Consider the following 22,707-nt stretch of genomic DNA (forward strand, 5'->3'; position numbering starts at 1 on the left):
TAAGTATCAACTGCTATAAGTGGGGATTAGACCGAATGAGTCCACTATTTGTTGAGATTCATGGAAGCGTGCCTAAGACAGAAGGAGATCTTCGAATAATTATTAAAAAGTACGCTCGTCTTGAAGAAATCCAGCGTGAAAACCCGAAGGCACACACACAGAGGTCTCACCGTACCAATTCCGCAGAACAAACCAATAGGTCCAAAAGAAATATCTCAGTGGAACGGCCTCACGAAGATAAGAAGGAACGAAGAGATGAACGACGAAAAGACGATCGAAAATTCGAAGATCAAGTTTACACGAAGCTCAATGCTAGCTATGCTCGGATCTTGCGAGAGATCAAAGGAAGGGAAAATTTGGAGTGGCCGTGGTCTAAGGGAAAACAACCCCCAAGAACCGAGAAGTCTAAAGATTACTGTGAATATCACTGCTTCAATGGACACCGGACCGAGAAATGCAAAAACCTCAAAATAATGATCCAAAAACTGATTGATGCTGGCGAACTCAAACATTACATACGAAAGGAGGTCGCCGAGGATAGATCCAAACGGACCAAGCCAGTCCAACTTCCAGACGGAAATCGCACAATCAACACCATCTCGTGTTCCGAAGCCGCGGGGCCCTCCCTTACAGCGCAGATAGGAAAGAGGCTACGGAAGCAGTTCGAGGACCACTGCGTATTATATAAGATTGATGGTGTAGAGGTGGACGAACACGAAGAGTGGATGGACGCACCTATTATCTTCGATACTGAAGATATCGAAGAAGATATGGAAGATCATAACGATCCCTTGGTCCTAACACTACCAGTGGCTGGATGTAACCTCAAAAAGATCCTCATAGACGGGGGAATCTCAGTAAACGTTCTATTCTACGACGCATTCAAACGAATGAAGCTCCATGATGAACAGATAATGACCTCTTATTACACCATCTACGGATTCAATGGAGCGCCCACGAAGCCATTGGGAGACATCATGTTGCAGATTAACGCCGGACCCATGAAAGTAGAAACACGATTCAGCGTGGTTGACGCCCCATCCCCCTATAACGCCATTATTGGACGAAAGTGGTTACATAAACTCAAAGGAGTGGCGGCAACTTACTACCAATATCTCAGATTCCCTACACCTGAGGGAGTGATGGAAATCAAGGGAGATCATGTCTCTGCAAAAGAGTGCCAAACCACTCAGGATCATATCGACAACGAACAAGAAGAGCAGCGAAAAACCCGAAGAATTAAAAATAAAGAAGCCGCGAAAGAAAAGGCCATAGACCTGTTCCTCAAGGAAACCACAGGGAGGGGTTTGACAAAAGATGATAATGTCCTAAACACAGAAACAGGTACTTCAGCAGCCAACGAAGGACAGAAACATACCAAATAACAATCAAAGAACGTCTCAGTCCTCGGGGATCCGAAGCCGGTGTTCACACCAGTAGAGCCCGTAAAAGAAATCAACATAGGAACGGAAGAAAACCCGAAGATGATCAAAGTAGGGACCATAATGGACGAAAGAAGAGAAGATTCCTTAACCAAATTACTTAAAGAATACGCGGATGTATTCGCCTGGAAGCTAGGAGATATGCCGGGGATTGACCCGAAAATAATCCAACACGAGCTGCGCATCAAACCAGGCACGCCACCTTTCAGGCAGAAAATAAGAAAAGTTGCACCAGAGTATCATAAGGCAGTGGAAAAAGAATTTCGGAAACTACTAGAAGCAGGGTTCATCAAGGAAGTCAAGTACCCTACATGGATCTCCAACATGGTCGTCGTTCCTAAGAAAAATGGAGGGGTTAGGATATGCATCGATTTTACTAACCTCAACAAGGCATGTCCAAAGGACAGCTATCCCTTGCCAAGCATAGATCAGCTGGTTGAAGCAGTAGAAGGATACGAAGAGCTGTCATTCATGGATGGATATTCTGGCTACAACCAAGTAGCCCTGGCAGAAGAAGATCAACTACACACAGCATTCTACACCCCACATGGCCTTTATTGCTACACTAGAATTCCCTTTGGACTTCGAAACGCAGGGGCAACGTACCAAAGAATGGTCGATGATATCTTCAGGCCATGGATTGGTAGTACCTTAGAAGTCTACGTTGATGACATGCTCGTCAAAAGTAAGCTGCGCAAAGATCACCACCAGGATCTGAGAGATATCTTCGAAGCAATGAGGAAACATCACATGAAAGTAAATCCAGAAAAATGCACTTTCGGTGTCACCTCAAGGAAATTCCTCGGATATCTGGTAACAAAAAGGGGCATTGAGGTAGACCCAGCGAAGATTCAGGCCATAGTAGAAATGCCATCCCCGAAGAATTTAAAAGAAGTGCAGAAGCTCAATGGGTCCATAGCAGCCTTGGGCAGATTTATTGCCCGATCCTCGGATAAATGCAAACATTTTTTCAATATTCTCAAAAAAGGAAGTAAGTTTGAATGGACCGCAGAATGCGAAGAAGCCTTCCAAAAAATCAAAGAACACCTGGCTTCAATTCCAATCCTGCAGAAGCCTGATCCTGATGAGGTTTTGGCATTGTACATAGCAGCGACAGAAGACGCAGTTAGCGCAGTGTTGGTCAAAACCAATACGAAGATAGAACATCCTATCTATTATGTCAGTAAGACCCTCAATTCTACGGAAAGGAACTACACGAATATCAAACAACTTATCCTGGCATTGGTATGGGCTACTCAAAAGCTGAGAACCTATTTCCTAACTCACTTCATCCGCGTCCCATGCAAAGCACCACTGGAAGCAGTCCTCAAAAGCGCGGGAAAAGTAGGCAGAATAGCCAAGTGGAACACCCACCTGGACCAATTCAACATCATTCATGAAATTCAACATTCCCAAAAATCCCAAGTTTTGGCGGATTTCTTAGCAGACCTCCCCCTGGACAACGACGAAGAGATTAAGGGAATACCATAAGCCGATGAAGAAAGGAAGGATCCAATTGATGTCCTCGAACCCGCGAGTCAAAGACAATGGGAAGTCTTCGTCGATGGTTCCAAAAATAAGGAAGGGGCAGGAATATGCATTGTCATCACCACCCCAACTGGAGAAAGGATCGTACAGGAACTCAGGTTAGAATTCAAAGAGCATACTAACAACATCATCGAATACGAGGCAGTCGTACATGCCCTCCGCTTAATAATAGAGATGGTGGTAACCGATGTAAGACTGACAAGTGATTCGCAGCTTGTCATACGGCAAATAGCGCTCGAGTACAATGTGTACGACGACACCCTCTCAGCTTACATGGCCTTGGTCCAAACATTGGCATCACAAATTCCGAACATCAAGTTCCGGCACTTATGCAGAAGGGATCTCAGGCACGCGGATTCCCTAGCATATATATCATCCATGCTGAAGGACAAAAGCATCGAAGCTATTAAAATAACAAGGGTATACGAGCCTTCAATTGCATCGCAATTCTCCTTTGCTACCAATCAAGATACAGAGGAAGAAAATATCGAAGATCAGGTAGGAGAAGACATCCATAACGATTTTGACGAAGAAGATATCATGTCAAGAGCAAATCAAGACGAAGATTTCAGCAACGAAGATGATTGGAGAATGGTGATCCATGCGTTTCTCGAAGATGGAACCTTACCCGCGGATCATAAACAAGCCAGGAAAGTACTCTCCAAAGTAGGAAGATATGATCTTCGGGATGGGGTCCTGTACAAGAAATCCCTTCTCGGACCGTTACTACGTTGCTTATCCAGGAAAGAGGGGCATCGAATTCTAAACGACATCCATTATGGTGACGCAGGGAATCATAGCGGCATGAGATCACTAGCCGACAAAGTAAAAATGCAAGGATATTACTGGCACACAATGATACAGGATGCCGCAAGAATGTCCCGACGATGTGAAGAATGTCAGTGTTTCGCCAAAAAGATACACGCGCCAGCAACAACGTTAAATTCTGTAGATATCCCGTGGCCATTTGCAAAATGGGGCATAGATATCGTCGGGCCTTTCATCGAAGGATCAGGGAAAAGACGATTTTTGATAGTAGCCACGGACTACTTCATTAAATGGGTGGAAGCTAAAGCCTTAACCAGGATCAGAGACGTGGATGTGTTTACTTTCATATTCCAAAACATCATTTGCAGGTTCGGCATACCAGCGGAAATCGTGTCCGATAATGGTAAGCAATTTCAGGGGAAAAATATAGACATGCTCTTCGATACTTTCAAAATAAGGAAGAACAAATCCACCCCCATATACCCTCAAAGCAACGGACAAGTGGAAGCCACTAACAAGACCCTCGCCCTTATCCTCAAAAAGCAATTAGACGAACATAAGGGGCGATGGTGTGAACAGCTGCACAATGTGTTATGGGCATACAGGACAACACGAAGATCTGCCACTGGGGAATCCCCGTTTCTCCTCACTTATGGAGCTGAAGTAGTCATCCCAACAGAGATCCTCATGCCAACCACAAAGACTGAAGCATGGGAAAAAAATCTCACAACAGACATGATGTTAGAGAGATTGGACGACCTGGAAGGAAGGAGGGAAGCAGCATTGCAGAAGATGGAAAATTATCAACGAGGACTAGCGAGGGAGTACAACAAAAAGGTAAAGCTTCAAAATTTTGTAGAAGGGCAGTATGTGCTAAGAACAATCCCACAGTATCAACGAGAGAAGAAATGGGGAAATTTAGCACCTACATGGGGAGGACCTTTTATAATACACGACATTGCGGGAAACGGTTCCTACTATCTTCGCAATCGGAAAGGCGAGGTCCTCCGGAATCCTTGGAATGCTAAGTGTCTCAAACCGTACTACCCATAGAAGCAACGCAGCTTTGCAGCTGCGTGAACAATACCAGAAGAAGAAGGCAGCGTAACCTCTTTACTTGTTTCTATATCTGGACGAGGATTAGCAGACCTCAATCTATCAATCAAACGAACTCTTTGCAAATTCCGAAGCAATTCCGCGGGATGAACAAACAGATCCGCGGGACGAGTACCTGTACATACGGCACATCGAGTAATAAACTATCAATATTGGGGAAAGTAGTTAATCTACAATCTCTCAGGGCTCCCCCATCAGTGTCTATGAGTGTAAGACCAGGGGGAAGGCACCCAGCAGAAATAGATACCCAACCAATCTTAAGGCAACGGGTCGACGAAATGGGTGTATGTAAATATTTTAACCCCATATCCTAGAACGTTTCCTCGGCCCCCACCGTCTGGGAATCCTCTGGCCCAGGGTTCGCCAGCGGGGTGACAGGTCTCAAGACGATCACGAAGGTACCTCCCTTCGGTATCGCACCCAAACACTTAAAACATTCTTCTTTTGTTTTTAATGTCCTTCCTCACAATGCTTAAAATAAAAAACAAACTGATACTGCAGGTATACCAAAAGAATGATCCATTTCATAAGGGTTGGTTACAAAGAGCGGCAAGGCCAATTCAAAGAAAAAACACATCAAAAACATTCTCTTTACAAAATACTAGCAAAATCTAACTGAAGGCTAATGCCGTGGTTTCTACTTGGAAGATGCCGCCCCATCAGCAGGGTTTTTCCGAAGAGTTGAAGGGACGCTCCCACCAGAAGAGGGTCCCGAGGAGCCAGGCAAGGAGGCAGGTACAGGACGACGTGGATAGCTCTTGACGAGGCCATGATCGGTCTTAAGGCCAAGCTCAATCTTCTCCAGCATCTTGTTTGTCTCCTCCGCCAATTGACACCGAGCCTTATGCATAATAACTGTCGTTCGCTGGTGGGCTTGAGATAACAACGAGGACAGACGATTCACTTCTTTAGAAGCAGCACCAACGGCCTCCTCGCGGGATGCCACCAGACTCTTAAAATAATTAGTCTGTCCTTCCTGCTGCACTAAGGAAGATTGAGCCTTTTCAAAATTTTCATTTGCAGCGCGGAGTTGTCCCTCGATCTCTGAAAGACAACACAAGGGAGTTAGCACATAAAATACATAATCACAATCGATGAAATGAGGTTATACCTTCGACCCAAGCCGAAGCCTCTTCATACTCATTAACAACCGCGTCTCGCGCTTCGTCAAGATAGTCATATTCCTCGGATAGTTTCTTATAATCTAGTTGAAGGTTGGTGAGAGCAAATTGACTTGCATATAATTCTAACTGCTTCATCGAATCCATGTGACGAAGATGGTTGACTTCGTTTTTTATCTCTGTTACCCCTTTGTTAAGTCTGTACATGCATACTTCGAGATTTCCTCAGACTCATTCTGGCGGGCTATTTCAGCGCGAGACGCAGCAAGGGATTTGCTGAGAGCCCCAACCTCGGCTCTGGCATCGTCCCTTTCTCTGGTAAGACACAGCATACTCTCCCTAATTCCCGGAAACGGAAGGGAGCGAGCCTTTCGTAATTCCTCTTCCAGAAGATGTATTCTAGCCTCTAATAACGAAGTACGCTCACGGGATTCCCGCAGATTCTCACGTGTCCACAGCAGCGTACCATTGAACAAAATACGGTCATGGTTATACAGATTCTGCATATCAACCATCTGAACATGCCTTGCGCGCCATCCCTCAGCCCGAGCGTCCCACTTTTTGGCTTCGCTCTTAATTTTTTCGACCAACTCTTTGATACGAGATTTTTGTCGTGCCCTTTCATTCCGAAGCCATATCAGCTCGGGGACTCCACCCACTGAATATAGGGTGGGGAGACTCAGACAGAACAACAAAGTAGTAGAAAGGAATTACGAGGGATAAAAGATGGAGAAGAACTAAACCTGTGAAAGATGAAACTTTGCCGCGAGTTTGCTCTAACTCAGCGCGAACGGTAGCAAGCTATGAACGAAGTCCAGCCTCTGCTTCACCCAGCCTTTCTTTCTCTTTAAAGCTATTCTTCAGTTCTTCTATCTCCACCTCAGCCGCAGATAATTCCTTTTCCCTGTGACGAAGCTTAGCCTCCAGCTTCAAAGATTTCTCTTTAAAGAATTGATACATCACATGGTTACAATGCTCACTCCTCATCATCTACACATCAACGGCAAACATTATTACACCGAAGGATTCGAGTGTCATGAAGAGATATGTACGAGGACTTACCTCCAAGACACGCTGCTGGGGAAAACTATATTGGTACCCATCGGTTATGGCCATCATTTCAGCAACATAAGATGGAGGGTCCGCTACGAGGGTAGCCTCTGGAACACTCAATCTTTTCCCCCACATCTCGGCAACACGCGCCTCAAAAGATAGTTCCATCATCCGACGAGTATAAGCATCAGAATCTTTCTCGCCAGCAACCACCGGGGCAGGATGGGGAACAAACAGCAGACTCTTTTTCTTGAGACAATCCATTATGGCATCCTCACCCTCAAACATCAGCGAGTGAGGGAAATCCTCGGAAGGTGAGTCAACCACAGACTTCCCCTTTGCTGTCATTTCCCCATCAGCACAAGTCTCGGCATCACCACGCGCAATGTGATCATCCGCGCCCTCATTCTGAACAGCGGCATTTTCCTTACCGAAATCCCCGAGCACATCCCAATCATCATTGGGGGAAAGCAAAGAAAATTCTTCGGGAAAACCGAGGGCATCATCAAAGAGTTCCCCCGCGGAATATATCTTGTCAAAGGAGAACTCTTGAGAAATGGTGGGGAGAGTTTCCGCATCCTCACCCCCTCCGATAAATTCCGGAACACCAGGGTTATCACCAGCAGGAGCAGACATTTCCGCGGTAACACTTCCCTCGGCCACCGCGGTATTATTTCCCCCATCAACACCATCACAACCCGCACCAACCTCTTCCTCGACATCAGGAGGGGAAGTATCAGTGTGTTCTTCCCCATCAGACATTGCCTCATCCTCGGAAAACTCTTCGTTCACTGGACTGGTAACTTCTTCATGAACCTCAGCCTCACCCGTCACAATGGTAGAAGACTGCTTGGGCCCAATCTTTTTCTTTTTCGACACCTGCAAACCAATACACGTTCCACAAAAAGAGTTATTTCCTCATACACAAAGTTTGATTTTCAAAAAAGGAGGGGCGCGGCCAGAATCTGCAATAACCATACCTTGGTAGTAGCGGCACTCTTCGGTGGAAGTATAGCACCAGAACCCTCTTCCTCGTCTCCATCAGCAACGTCGAGAGCATAAGGAAAGTTCATGCCTTCGAAATTTTAACGCCAGGGACAGAAATCTCCATAACGAGCAGGAGGAGATTCACGAGGCCTGCTACTCTCAGAAGGACGCCAACCGCGCGGACCGGGAATCCAACCATACGCCCAAGGACCAACAATTTCAATAACAGTGGCATGCCACTCATAATCATGGTCACGCTTGATCCTTTCACGAGCAGGAAAAAGTTTCCGCTGAGCCGACCCCTCGGTGCCTGAAACGTATTTCAGTTTGGCATCGCTCACCTCACTTAAGAGACGAATTTCGCCCCGAGGAGCAGCAAGGTTACGAATACTAACACTCCACGGTTTACGTTTCCTACTATTGACATAATCCCCAAAGGATCTGTTGAAGTTTTCAGGAGTATACCACTCCCTCTCAGCGGGATTTGGAACGTAACATGTCATCGTCGTCTCCCCCTTACTCCGCAGATAACATTCCCTCAGTGCACGGAGATAGTTCCCCGATAATTGCGACACGGAACGACTATGAGTATTGGTGGAAGAGCCTTCGCGACCAGCCAGCACATCATAATAAAAGGAATCACCAGACTTATACAACGGCAGCATAAGACCCGCCTCGAAGGCTCCAACCGTAGTCAACAGATGAAACTCATCAAACTGATACGTCGAGATGAGCTCGTAAGTAATATCATCCTCAGGGGCATAGAAACGAACATCGAAGGCTTGGAGCTCATGCTTTTCCTTGAAAACTTCAAGGTCAATGTGCTTAAACGTGACTTTCTTCTTGCTAACCGAAACGCTGCGTATCACCGGGACAACCTCCTCTTCTTCCGCGGGATCGGACGAACCAACAAAAGCTTCGGAAGCTTTTCTTTTGAAAGGAGGATTTTTAGATGATTCAGCTCTCGGCACAACACCTTTGGAGTTCTTCCCTTTGAAAGAAAGTATTGGAGGCGGCGGCAGAGTGTTCTGCACGGGCACTATAGAACGAAGAGGGGGAATATCGAAGGTGTCACCGCGAGGAGGTGTCTGCGTACACCTGGAGTCATCACGAGGACGATAAGGAGCACGACTGGCAGCGTATCGAGACCCAGAAAGGCCCTTCGATGGATCTCCCTTCCTAGGAGGTGAAGCCTTCGTCCCAGAAGAAGACGAAACTCTATTACCGCGGGGATCCATCTGCGACAATTTAGAGAAATCTCCCCCATGTGGAGATGTATCAGACTCTCTACGCGGAGGGGATCTCGGCAGACTGGAAGGCGGAGTTTGATAAGGAAGTCGCGGACGGTCAGACATGGCTGCGAGGAGGTACAAAAAACAAGTTAGAAGCAAACACGAGGGCATCACCAAAGATCAAAAAACCACAAAATTAACAGTTCATCTCAGCATAGCCCAGAAACCCTAAAACTAAAAAAAAAAATCAATCAATACAATTGAAACAATGGCCTCCTCGACTTGAGAAGAAGAACAGGGGAAAACTAGCATACATGCATCGAAAGATGTTCTTCATCACAAACAAGGTACAACAGCAGCAAGAAATTTACAATCAACACAATCAACACAAAATTTAAAACAAAAGAAACGAAGAAAAGAAACCTTACCACCACAAACAAAATCCCAAAAGAAGACAAATGAGAGAACAAACCAGAAACAAAGAAGAAACGAGCGTGATTAATGCTAGGGCAGAGAGAATTTAATGGTTGAAGAACAAAGGATGAAGTCTGACAGGGAGAATGAAATTAATTTTCAAGGAGAATGAAATTAATTTTTTCTCCTCTCCTTTATATACTCGAAAGAAAGAGAAGGAAGTTAATGGAGGAATGAGAAACGTGCCCATTAAATGAGAAGTTAATGCACGAGTGAGAAACGTACCCAAGTATATAGGAGAAGTTATTAGGAGAGGGGAGGAATATGTAACGTCTATTTTCTTCAATGCTCCCACTAAAAACTCAAGCCCGAAGAAAAGGGGCAAATTGTGTGTACATATTTCATCATCAAACACGTGTATGTGAGAAGACACGTGGAGAGCATGCGGACCAAGTCATCAAAACATGACGACACACGCCCACAGCCAAGAAGCCCATCCCGTCGACGTCGGATCTTCGCCCGAACAAATCCAAGGGCAGAAGTTAAAGGATGTACCAAAAGCACGGTGGACTGCGGAGCACCAAATAACTCCCGAAGAGTTGCTTTATCTCATCCCCAAAAGAAGCCAAGATCAACGGTGAAGAGAAGGTTGACTGACATGGACGTGACAGGGGCAGAAGACACTTGTCTGACACGAGCATGCGTCTCAACTACCCGCATTAAACACTCTGAGCAGTGTACGTGTCGATCAACCCGTGGAACGAACGAGGATGACTCTGCGTGATCAAGCAATGAACGAAGACCTTTGCGTGATGGGCACAAAGCACAAGAAGGTAAGGTTCCAACGGCTCTCAGAAACGGGTCCCACACTCTAACCCTATAAATACCCCCTCTCCACCAAGAGAGAGGGGATCGAAAAAGAGAGGGAGGTTTAGAGAGAAGTCGAGAGAGAAGAATTGTTAGTGTAAGTTTACCTTTTAAAATTCGCAGACCTATGTAAACTCCAAAGTCATTCGACTACCTCTGTAATCATCAAATGCATAGTGAAAACGACAACCCCGTGGATGTAGGCCTTAGTGCTGAACCACGTAAATCCCAGTCTTATTTACATTTCAGCTCTTTACATCCAGTTCATACTCCACGAGTATTACTTTTACACTTCGTTTTCTTTATCTTCCTCTATGTGAACGTCTCTGGTGATGATATTAGACGAGGCAATGATAAACCCGAAGGTTTTGAGCCAAGGAATCAATACAATCGTCTCATCAGTGCGAGCATGTGCATAGAATGCGAACATTGTTTGTGAACATATAGATGCCTTCGTGATTTACGTGTTCACGGTGGTCTGTTAACACCCATCACTAGTTGACTCTTTAATTTAAGTGTTCACGACTTGTGCTAAGCTAATCCATGAATTATTAACATTAAAATGTTTGTATATAGATCAATAATTGCAGTTGTTGTTCAGTTGTCAACGGCAGATATATATACATCACATACGAGATTCTTTGGATGGCCAGAATCACCTCATCTATGGCGTTTGACAAATAATTGGTCATACATCATTACATCTGCTGCTTGTCTCAGACAATTCTAAAGTTTTATTAGTGACATGTGACGAACTAATTTCCTAATAAAATATTTATTTATTGCAGAAGCCAAAAATTCGACTCTGAGCAATCAAGATTTTCTTATTTCTAACACTAGAAAGTTTGCACAAGGATATAATACTTGTAGGCAAGTTAGCATTTCTATACCTTCGGGCATTATTGCGGTTGACCGTGCTAAAACAGAGCTCTCAATTTCAACCAGTTTATAACGTCTTTTGGGATCTCCAAGGTTCACTACTCTAAAGTGCAAAGGTTGCTGGTCAAAGAGTCGGGCAATTCTCGTATTTTAGTACTGAGCAAATCAAAGGGGTGTCAACACTCCAAGGTTAGGGGGTAATGCTTCTAATTCTACGCAAGAAATGAAGTTCAACCTCCTTAACTTATAAATGTCGGTTTATTCGAATAACACATGTTTTTCTGTTAGAAGAAATATCAAGAGACGAGAGTCCCAATAATTGCCAGTAATTAGGTTGGTAAGACTCTTATCTGACAAAGGTAGATATCCAAAGTCTGCAAAACTAGTTGTAAACCGTAGAAAATTGCAAAGGATACATATTCCTTTCGCATGATCGCTAGTTGCTGTAATGGCCTGAACATTGCGCAACTTGTATCGCATAGCATCATAAGACTTGAAACTCCAAGCATATAAAGAAATTAGGAAAGAACGAATATAATTTTTCAATGAGAAATTTCTTCATTACTACTACAAGTATCTCTTTACATTTGAATACATTAATGAACACCAGCAGATAAGACAGTATGAACAATCTGGAACAAATGAAATCCGATCATGGCAGTCGAAACCGGAACACTTAACGTGACAATAGCAATAGTACCGAGAGCAACACTAGGCCTCATATTCATCAACTTATCTTGTAAAACTCCAACAACACTACAGATATTCGCATCATAACTAGTATAATACTTCTTCTCCCAGTCCATCCAATCCGAAGGTGGTTCGTAATTTCTTTCTATCATTTTTGTTTCATGTATGCGTTTTCTTAATACAATCATATTCTCATCAACTAATCTTCCACCATAATAGTACCTATTATCTTGAGAAGAATCTCCCCCCATTGCACTTATCTTCGAAATCGATTTCCTCTTGTTGCTCATCTTCATTTTCCGAGCTGGTAGTAACAGTTTTTGGCTACGTAATTCCGGTAGTAACAGTAATGAAGAAGAAAGAACTTTCGATTCCATAACTCAAACTAAAATTTGTTTTGAGGGGTATTGATATTAAAAGATTTTGATAGTGGATTAAAAAAAATTGTTCTTGTTTTGGTTTTGGTTTTTTGTTCTTGTTCTTGTTCTTGTTTTGAAGGAAGTAGGATTTGAGGTGGTTGTATTTATAAGGAGAGAAGGAAAGAGGTAGCGTGAAAGCGAGATTAACAAAAAAAAAGAAGAATTGGTAGTTTATTACAGGTGGATTGCAGCAATATTTAGTCGGTTGATTATTGCGTTAAATATTGTATTTGGACTTTGGATTTGCAAGAAATGGCAAGTTATGGCTTAGTTTAAGTAATTTAAAACTCAAGTTTTGTACTTTTTGACGCGTTTTTATGTGATGGGGACCTTCTTATCTATCTATGCTGCATAATTTCTAGAGAGGGAAAGTGGGACGAGAATCATTTGAGGATGGAAAAGTGGATATTGACGTTTGTGTGACAGACAGACTTGTTACAGGGAAAATAGCTAGCAACTGATCATCTTTACGTCTGTGTCTTCCGGCTTCTATGAAACAACAGAAGCCTACCACCGTGGCGGAGAGGAGACGTCTACTCTACAACTTGCAACTTTTGCGACAGTACTTGTACGTAACTCGGAAGAAACACGGTTTCCAGACCGTGTCTAAAAGATGAGTTAGTGTATCAACTTGGTGCAAGGGGAGATGAATGTTGTTCAGGTTTTACATGTATTTTGGGGGTTGGAGATTCTACTTTTTTTTCAAGGAAAAACACTCGAATATACTACGCAGTACTACGCACATAATTAGACTCCAAATATAAGCCTTTGAACATTTCGGGAGCCTGCCGAGCAGAAACTTCATATAGTTAGAGACTTGTAACTACAACAGGTAGAAAACTAGAAGTTGAGAGGAATTAAAAGACACAATTTGTTTTTACTTCTGCTAGAAAGTAGAAACTGATAACATGTACTCTAATAAGAAACAATTAGTAGTTCTCATTTCTGCTAGAAACTGATAACATGTGCTCTAATAAGAATCAATTAGGATACAAAATAGCTATAAATAAATTTTTATAGAAGTTCAATTAATATTTGGAAAATAAAATGTAGGAGAGTCTCCCTCCACGATATGCAACACAGACAAAATTATATGTGGCAACTCTACTATATCTTTTTTACGGATTTAGAAATTCAAAATTGCTGACCCTGGAAGTGGAACAGAAGGTAACTACAATTGATCTTATGAAAAGTAGAACTTACTGCACCTTGTCCCAAAATGGAAAAGCTGTTTAATCTAAACAATCAACTCAAACAAGCAAAAAAAATGAAAAAAAAAAGAGTAATAAAAGCCCAAGTATAAATATCTCGCCTCATTACTCATGGTCTTTCACACCAGATCAAAGAAACGATTCAAAAAAATTAAACCTGCAACCGTTGTCTTTTCCATAAAAGACCATACTCTACCAAAAAGGTTTTACTAACAGATTCATAAGAAGCTTTATCTTAAAAGCGGCCAACTCCCCAAACTCTAATGCCACCATCTGTGTAGCCAGTGAAAAGGGTACTTCCATCGGAACTCCAGTTCAAGCTTGAGCAGTAAAATGTCTGCAGAAGAAACAAATGAAGAAAGCATCCTTGTTAACAAGAAATATTATCCGATTTGGAAGCCAGGTGATACATGCTTCAACAATTAAATCGCATGCAAAATCGGATGCAATGACTGAACCAACCAAGAGATGTTTCACGAATTGCATAAGAAACAAATAGCCATGAGTTCAGACTGCTTTGGTCCAAGTAACCATGTCTATCACCTTGTACCAGTGTTACATGCACTGACATGCAACCCCGTACGATGTCAGATAGCCAAGAGTATTATAACAGTACAGCACAATGGTGGAGCTGAGATTCTATATAGAGTGGCGCAACATAAATGAATAACATACCACGATGTGGGGGCAGACAAGAAAATAACGGAGGCATGTGAAAATAGGCTTAGATAAGCTTGAGGAGCCAGCTGGCAAGTGGGGGCAACTGACCCCACTTGCCCATACCTGGCTCCGCTCCTAGTACCAGTACCAGCAGGTATATATGAAAAGCGAGACATTTATGTAAGCATGTCTGTCAAACAATCCAGACAAAGAATTGTACATATGCATAACAGTTTAGAAATAAAACGAGTGAGAAAGTGGGAAGCATCATATTGCTTCAATAAAAAAAAAGCACATTTGAACTACCAAGGCAAAATTTGTAAAAAGTCAAGGGAAAATGTAAAGAAATATGCACGCATACCCAACTGATACGAGAACATAGTTTGTGGGTAAAATTGGAGACAAAAATGACTACTTTTCATGGGGACGTTCTAACCCAGAAAGTCCATTAAACCTAAAATTTGTAACCCCATCATCTGGTGATTGCTAAATAGTTACAACTTAGTAATAAACAAACCACAAGATGATGGAGCTGCAAATTTTAGGATGAACTGAATCACAATGAAGAAGATCTACTTGACAAGTAGAACATCACTATTAGGAGTCGGTCCTCCATCAATGGACAGTCTATGCATCCTTTACCAGTTGTGTATGCCGTAACTGTTAAGGGCCTACTTAAATACAATGTGGCAAATAACTGTCCATATCCACAGACTGTTATTTAACAGTAGACTCCCCTCAAAACAAATTATAAAACCAACTGTAATGGAATGGTAATCTAAGCAAAAAACAAAATGTGTAAACGAAAAAAAGCCATGAGTAACCAAAATTAGTATTCTCTTGACTACTGAAATATCTAAGAAACCGAATACCATAGTAATTATTATTAAACGAATTCAGCGATAGTGAAAAAGCAAGTTAAGGCATATGAGCAATCACACAAGAATATGCACTACTCAAGCTTCACCAGATGCATTTGAAAACACAAGGTTGAAATTCAGGACAAGAATATAAGAAAGGGAAAATCCACATAATTAAATAAGGGGAAAAAAGCATTATGGCATATGAGTTGAAGCAATCACACAAGAATATGCACTGCTCAATCTCCGCCAGAAGCATTTGAAAAGACAAGGTTGAAATTCAGGACAATAATAAGAGAAGGAAAATCCCCATATTTAAAGAAGGCGAACAACAAAAACCAAATCACTAGTCCAGGGGCAAAACCAGGTAGGAGCAAGTGGGGTCAATTGCCCCCACTTGCCAACTGGCTCCCCAAGCCTATCTAAGCATATTTTCACATAAACTTCCTTCAATTTATGTATATATTTCTTGTCTGATCCCACGTGGTGAAAATTTCTGTTTGCCACCCTTTACCTAAGAACCTAGCTCCACAAATAACTCAGTCACACAAATAGTTTAATACACCAATTCATAGGATGTAACGAGAATACATTCCTCAAACTTGATATTTGGTATGCATGCCATATACAAAATGTAAAGTTATGTCAACAACAAATGACCTATATCGAAACTAAACCTACAGACAAGGTGATACTGAATACAACATACAGAAATGCACATCAGTAATATCAAAATCCAATACAACTACTTACAAAAACACAGAAACGACATGTTAATGAACAACAACATCTTAGTAATAAAGCATATCAAAAAATGCAAATTCAGAATAACGTCAAAACATGAGGAGCATTAAGACACAACAGAAATATTTTACCTTATTCTTTCCTGCATCAGGTTCAACCCTCAATTCCTGAACGACACTCTTACTCTCAAGATCCCAAATCTTGACACCTTCCTCAGTAGCAGCACAAAGCCAATACCTATTTGGGCTGAAGCACAAAGCATGAATAATACCACCAGCATCAAGTGAATACAACTTCTTACCCTCAGCCAAATCCCACAACAATGTAACACCATCTTTACCACCACTTGCACACAATGAACCATCAGGTGAAACAGCAACAGTGTTAACATACCCACCATGTCCAGCCAAAGTATTCCTCAACTTACAATTACTCAGATTCCAAACCTTAACAGTCTTATCCCATGAAGCAGATACAATAGTTGGTTGAAAAGTATTAGGACTGAACCTAACACAACTCACCCAGTTAGAATGTGAATCACCATCTTGAATCGTATACTTGCATTCACCCAAAGTATTCCAAAGCTTAATAGATCTATCCCTTGAAGCAGATACAATCTGACGATTATCAATCGAGAAAGCAACAGACAAAACATCTTTAGTATGACCAACAAATCTTCTTGTAGTTACACCAGTGTTAAGATCCCATAAACGAAGCTCACCATCCCATGAACCCGATAATGCAAACTGACCATCAGATGATAATACAACATCTTGAACAAAATGACCATGACCAGTGAGACGACGTTTAGGAACTCCATAGTTTTCTCCTTGTTTGGTAAGAGTCCAAACCAGAATGGATTTGTCACGAGAAGATGAAACAATCATGTCTGAGTTATCGATTGGACAAGCGATGGCTGTAACCATGTCATCGTGACCTTTCATTGTTCCGCGAAGGAATAGATTGTCTGCCATGATTTGTGATAACACAGAGAAACCTTGACGATGAAGCTCTGGTTTTTTCTAGGGTTTGAAGAAGCGGCAGCAGGGGAAATGTAGTGTTGTAGAACCCTAAATGATTTTAGCTTCGGATTTTATATGGGGGTGTACTTAGACTTTTACCCTAAATTTGTGTTATAAATTACGTTTCCTCCCAAATGTTTCTGGAATAATTGGTTTTACCCCCTTGGGAGTTTTAGGTTTTGTGCGGTTCGATTAAAAGCATGGGCCGAGTATGGATAGGCCACAGGCCCACAGCCACACAGGGGCTATTTCTAGTCCAGATTGGGGAATTTAAGAAGCATTTTACATGAACCATATCTGGGGCATGTCCAAAAAGTTTAGGGAAGCAACCATTTTCACTTTTTCAACACGAAAGTTGTCCAGATCAGATGAATGAGTCTCGATCAAACGTTTTTCTCTAATCAAATCTTCTTTAACAATATCCTCAAGAGTACCAATCTTTTCACGTTGTAGAGTAGTTTCTTGAGCAAGTTTTTCGATATTGTTAGAGAAGGACTCAATGATGTTATAGAGTTCTCGTTCTCGACCAAGAAACTTTTCAAGTTCATCAATAAGCTGATCATGTTTTTCTTCAAGAGATTTTATCTTAGCTCCTTGAAAAACAATAGTCTCAGCTGATTTTTTTTTTACTTTTGGTGAGTTCCATTTCAGCTTTAGACATGGTGTTAAATGTCACATCAGAGGGAATATTATCATAATCTGATAGTGAAAAATTCCTACCTCGGGATTCGGAAGAATCAGCAAAGGAGATATCCTTGGAGGTAAACCCAAGACATTTAGGATAATCAAAATTTTGGAACTCATTTTTTTGTGCACCAGTTTGAGATAAGCAACTATCCACACAGATCGGATTGCCACAAACACAGACTTATGAGGTATTGAACGTGTTTGCCTTCTTTGATACCAATTGAAAAAGCGGGGGTCTAACAACCAAACCCAATATTTCGCTTAGCAATCTGTATGGACTAATTCCAATATAGTTTCAAGAGAATCAACTAGACAGTCAGACTCAATCTTAAGAAAAGTATATCCAAGAGTTGTATCTCAATTTCTCAATTCAATATGCAATCAAACAAATAGGAATTTGCAAGACCGATTGAATATAAGAAATAACTTGGACGGTATCAAAAATCAATATCCAAGTGTCAATCAATTTAATCAACAACCAAAGGTTGGATTCACAATTGATTGAACTTACGCATAACCTGTGTTATTTCAATTATATAAAAAATATAATGCGGAAAAGAAATAACACATACACCAGAAATTTTGTTAACAAGGAAACCGCAAATGCAGAAAAACCCCGAGACCTAATCCAGATTTGAACACCGCATTGTATTAAGCCGCTACAGACACTAGCCTACTCCAAGTTAACTTCGCAATGGAATGTAGTTGAGCCCTAACCAATCTCACACTGATCAAGGTACAGTCGTGTTCCTTACGACTATGAATCCCAGCAGGATTTTGCGCACTTGATTCCCTTAGTTGATCTCACCCACAACTATTGAGCATTGCTCGGTTAAACCCACCAAGCGTTGGTATGTCAAGTTTGGTTGTCATATTTTAGTGAACCAAAACTCAATTAAAGAGTCGCTTGATTATTTACTAGAATCAACTTCGTATAGGTTAGATAGAAAGTTATTAGGATATGAGACTTACAAGTATTACTCGAAGACTTGAAGAATGCGAAGAAGTAAAGAGCTACATCGACGACATCATCCTTCCTCTTGAGGTCAGTAATATTTTTACTTGAACTGTTTCATTCCTAACGTATCTTTCAAGTCGTGTTATATTAAAAACATAACTGCGAAGCTGTGAATGATTATACTCTAGTTAGACGCGGTATTAAGGAATTATAATACGAAGTATAACGCCTATCTGTTGAACTTCGTATATAACACATTGACATAATCGTATGAATACTATTGTGATTATGTATGGGTATGGGTGAAGATTTCGTCCTAGGGAACAATGTTACATTCGTTTAAAGGAAGCATAATTCATAAACTTGTTCTGTGAATCGAAAGGGAAATCGCTGGGCTTATTGGTATTGTTATTCATTGCAAATCTTTGGATTACCAATATGCGTGTTTAGTATAACCACTCATAACTTGTTTATGTATCTGGGTAAAACTGTTCACAATGCCAGACTTATGTATCGGTATGATTTTTATTAGTGAAACCAATCTTAAGTAGTCACCTGAGATGGTATGATCGATATTTGTAATTGGTGTGACCATTCCTAGGTTTATTGGTATTGTTATTCATTGCAAATCTTTGGATTACCAATATGTGTGTTTAGTATAACCACTCATAACTTGTTTATGTATCTGGGTAAAACTATTCACAATGCCGGACTTATGTGTCGGTATGATTTTTATTAGTGAAACCAATCTTAAGTAGTCACCTGAGATGGTATGATCGATATTTGTAATTGGTGTGACCATTCCTAGTCATTGGGTAACCGATCCTAGTACTTGGTGGGACTAATCACAAGATGTGTAATCGATCCTTGTAGTAGGTTAACAAGTTTTAGTAATTGGTGTAACCGATCCTATAACTTGTGCAACTGATCACAAGTAATACCATGAGATAGTGGTAACCGACCATGGTACTTAGTTAGCCATTTTATGGAAACTAGTGTAACGGATCCTAGTAGCCACTTGGAGGTAGAACCGAACTTTGTGTTTGGTAGAACCGTTAAACCCATGAATGGTGATTGAATATTTTTTGATCAATCACACAGTTCTTGGAAATCAAATGAACCATTTCTAAACTCGTTTGGAAGTGTGACAAATCTGTTCCAAGATTGTAAATATGAAAAAGGATTTACAAAGTAAAGATGTCGACATACTTTGAACATGTGCAGTAATTCTTATCTATTATTATTCAAAAATATTCCTTAATAACTAAAGGAGAATCCCGGATCGAAATAAATTGAGAATCTTTTAATTAAGGTTTTTAATTTTATATGATTTTAATTTCCAACAATTAAATGCATATCTTTAGAAAATAAAAAATGGTAATGTGCATTTATTAATTGGAGATTTCCTACTGAGATTTCGGTCAATATTTGGACATAGTATTTCCAGGAATTATGAAAACCGATTTTGGCTTTATTGCATATCTTTGAGAATATTCGGTTCTGGAAATTCCTTGGTGTCCAAACTTCCTTGGTCTATAAATATTGAAGTTTGTATTTCGAGCAAACTAATCCTCAGAGCCAGCAAAACTACCTAGTTGTGTTGTTACTGGTGGAGCCGTCTATTCGGAAAGGAAAGTACCTTAATTAGGCGAAATCTCTTACGACCGCTCGTTTTAAAGACTTCTTTAGGATTGAGAAGCTCTACGAGTGCCGTTGGTGGGAAACCAGATAATTGCAGTTTATTATTAGTTTTCGATTGATTTGATTGACTAACGGTTGTTGAACTTTGATTTCACCTGGTTTGTTTATGCTTGAGAATCTTCTATTCTGATATAAGATTCACTCAAACTAGATCGAAGTATAGATGGAGATCTTTAGACTGTTTGTAGATCTAAAGACGTCTTGTGATAATCCATCGTTAACAGACTTCGTTTTGTGTGTGATTGATCACAAGAGATTCAAGTTGTTTGTGTAAAAGTGTTTATTGAAGATTTAAGAAGATTTGAAGACAAATAAGATTTCTTATTTGAGTTCATAATCTTTGGTATGCAGAAAACTTGATCGGATGGGGATCCAACTATAATCGGTTTATCTTTTGATAGATTAGATTGATTAGTTGCGTAGATCGGCATCAATACATTTCTTTGTGATTCATAGTATTGATTGCATAGTCTAAACAATGACTTTGGTAGTTGTTGAATAGATTGATCTAGAACCCGATAAAGGAGTTTATTGGTTAAACGGAAGAGCCTTTTGTCAAACTCATATCACGTTGATTGAAAATAGTTGTTACCGAACAACATTGTTGTTCCTTTACTGTTTGGAATACGAACCAAAGGAATTGTTCCAAGTGCGTGACTTATTGCAAGTTGGAGGCGCAGGGATACTGAGGGAACTTGTGAACTATAGGTTTAGTTCTTTGTTCTCAACTATATGAAGTTGGTTTAGATTTTGTATAGCGGCTTAATTCTGAGAGTATTCATTTCTGGACAAGGTCCAGGGTTATTTCTGCATTTGCAGTTTCCTCGTTAACAAAATCTTGTTGTGTCTTTTACTTTTCTATTTTCACAATTATGATTGATTTATTATAATTAGAAATAAAATACACAAACGTTAATTCCTAATTACTTGATAGCAATCCTATAGTGTTTGTTGAAGTCCGAACCTATTATCAAGTAATCATATTTCGTTGTTGTATTGTCTCATCTTGTATCCATAGTCAATCACGCAAGATATCTTGTTGGCGTATTGTCTCGATCTCGTATCCATAGACAATCACACGAAGTGTGAACCGATTCGTTGTATTGTCTCGACTCAGTCCATAGACAATCACTTTCGGAGAAAGGACTTATAGGTGGAAAAATTTTAGATTGAGGTATATTTGGGTACCCTCGTTGATGCAGTTTTTACAAGTAGTAAGTAAAAGGATTCGATTCTCGGACTTTTCAAAGGTTTGATTTCAAATTAATAAAGAAAATACTAAGAAACACTAATTAAATTTGATTGTTTTTAACCAATGAGAGAAGAATCTAGGGTTTTGGATTCAACTACTTCTAATATTTGTAAACTCAATAATAATTTCTTGACAAAGTACTCTTAATTTACTCAAAACAATTCGAACCCAATCTCATGCTTTGGAAGATATAACATTACAATCTCTTTTATTGACTTTCGTCACTATTCTAAAGCCTAATTTTCCTTCGCTTATAAAAGATCGATAGATGAACTACCCAAAACAATTATCATGAAGCATGTAAATAAGAGAAAAGTAATTTAAAATCACAACATTGGAATAAATATTTTAAAGAAAATTATATACTAAGAATTACTCATAGAAATAGTTTCTTCCAAAACCCTAGAAAAGAAACTTAGCTACTCATGAATCGAAAAATGGAGAAATGTTGATTTTTCATTGTATTCAAAAAGTAATTAAAATAGCTTACAATGATTTCCAAAATGTTTAGCCAAACGGTTACAACAGTCCAGTTGTGAAAGACCTACTCCAACCAACACTGTATACGATATATTGGCCTTGTTGTTGATTAACGATACTTTTCTGCGACTGTATTTTGCAGGTGTTTGTTCTTCGTGTTTTTGAGTTTGCAGCAGCAGCAGAACTTCCCGGAGCTTTGATTTCTCTCGATTCTAAGAACTACTTTTCTACCAGACTCTATCATTTCTTCTGACATCCCAGAGGCATTTATATACCCAACAGGTGAGAAATATCTCCAGTTTAATTCGTATCTTCTCATAGTAATGATGATCATCTCGGGAATATTTTCTTTCTCTGTGTGGGAAATTCTTTCCTTTTATTCCTTCTCCACGCATCTGTTGTACACAGAATTGCTCCAACATGTTGCCATCACCTTCCAAGTCGTGTTTAAGTCCTCCAACCACAAGCAATCTTCCCAAGTTTAGAAAACCATACCCGATAAAACTCTTCTCCCCTGTTTAACTTAAAGTGCGTGGAAACTTCCTTTTAAATTGATTCCAAGAACCTTACCAGCCTTGTTTAACTCCATAAAGCCC

General features: G+C 40.6%; 2 protein-coding genes across 2 annotated transcripts; both read right to left on the reverse strand.

Annotated features, from left to right (window-relative positions):
- Nucleotides 1-11,945: 11,945 nt before the first annotated feature.
- On the reverse strand, nt 11,946-12,771 carry LOC113277624. Its single transcript, XM_026526670.1, has one exon. It carries the CDS (start codon nt 12,492-12,494, stop codon nt 12,024-12,026), a length of 471 nt encoding a protein of 156 aa, XP_026382455.1. The 5' UTR covers nt 12,495-12,771; the 3' UTR covers nt 11,946-12,023.
- Nucleotides 12,772-13,630: 859 nt separating this feature from the next.
- On the reverse strand, nt 13,631-17,091 carry LOC113282162 (guanine nucleotide-binding protein subunit beta-like protein). The gene is made up of 2 exons (XM_026531112.1): nt 16,143-17,091; nt 13,631-14,084 (listed from the first exon to the last, which is right to left on the reverse strand). The coding sequence occupies exons 1-2, from the start codon at nt 16,983-16,985 to the stop codon at nt 13,983-13,985; spliced, it is 945 nt and encodes a 314-aa protein (XP_026386897.1). The 5' UTR covers nt 16,986-17,091; the 3' UTR covers nt 13,631-13,982.
- Between the last annotated feature and the right edge of the window lie 5,616 nt (nt 17,092-22,707).

Source organism: Papaver somniferum, chromosome 5, assembly GCF_003573695.1.
Source record: "Papaver somniferum cultivar HN1 chromosome 5, ASM357369v1, whole genome shotgun sequence".
Taxonomy (NCBI): domain Eukaryota; kingdom Viridiplantae; phylum Streptophyta; class Magnoliopsida; order Ranunculales; family Papaveraceae; genus Papaver; species Papaver somniferum.

Coding starts and splice junctions, on each gene's coding strand:
- LOC113277624 (XM_026526670.1), bottom strand. CDS start 12,494: ATGGAATCGAAAGTTCTTTCTTCTTCATTACTGTTACTACCGGAATTA.
- LOC113282162 (XM_026531112.1), bottom strand. CDS start 16,985: ATGGCAGACAATCTATTCCTTCGCGGAACAATGAAAGGTCACGATGAC. Junction 14,085..16,142: donor CTGATGCAGGAAAGAATAAG/GTAAAATATTTC, acceptor TTTCTTCTGCAG/ACATTTTACTGCTCAAGCTT.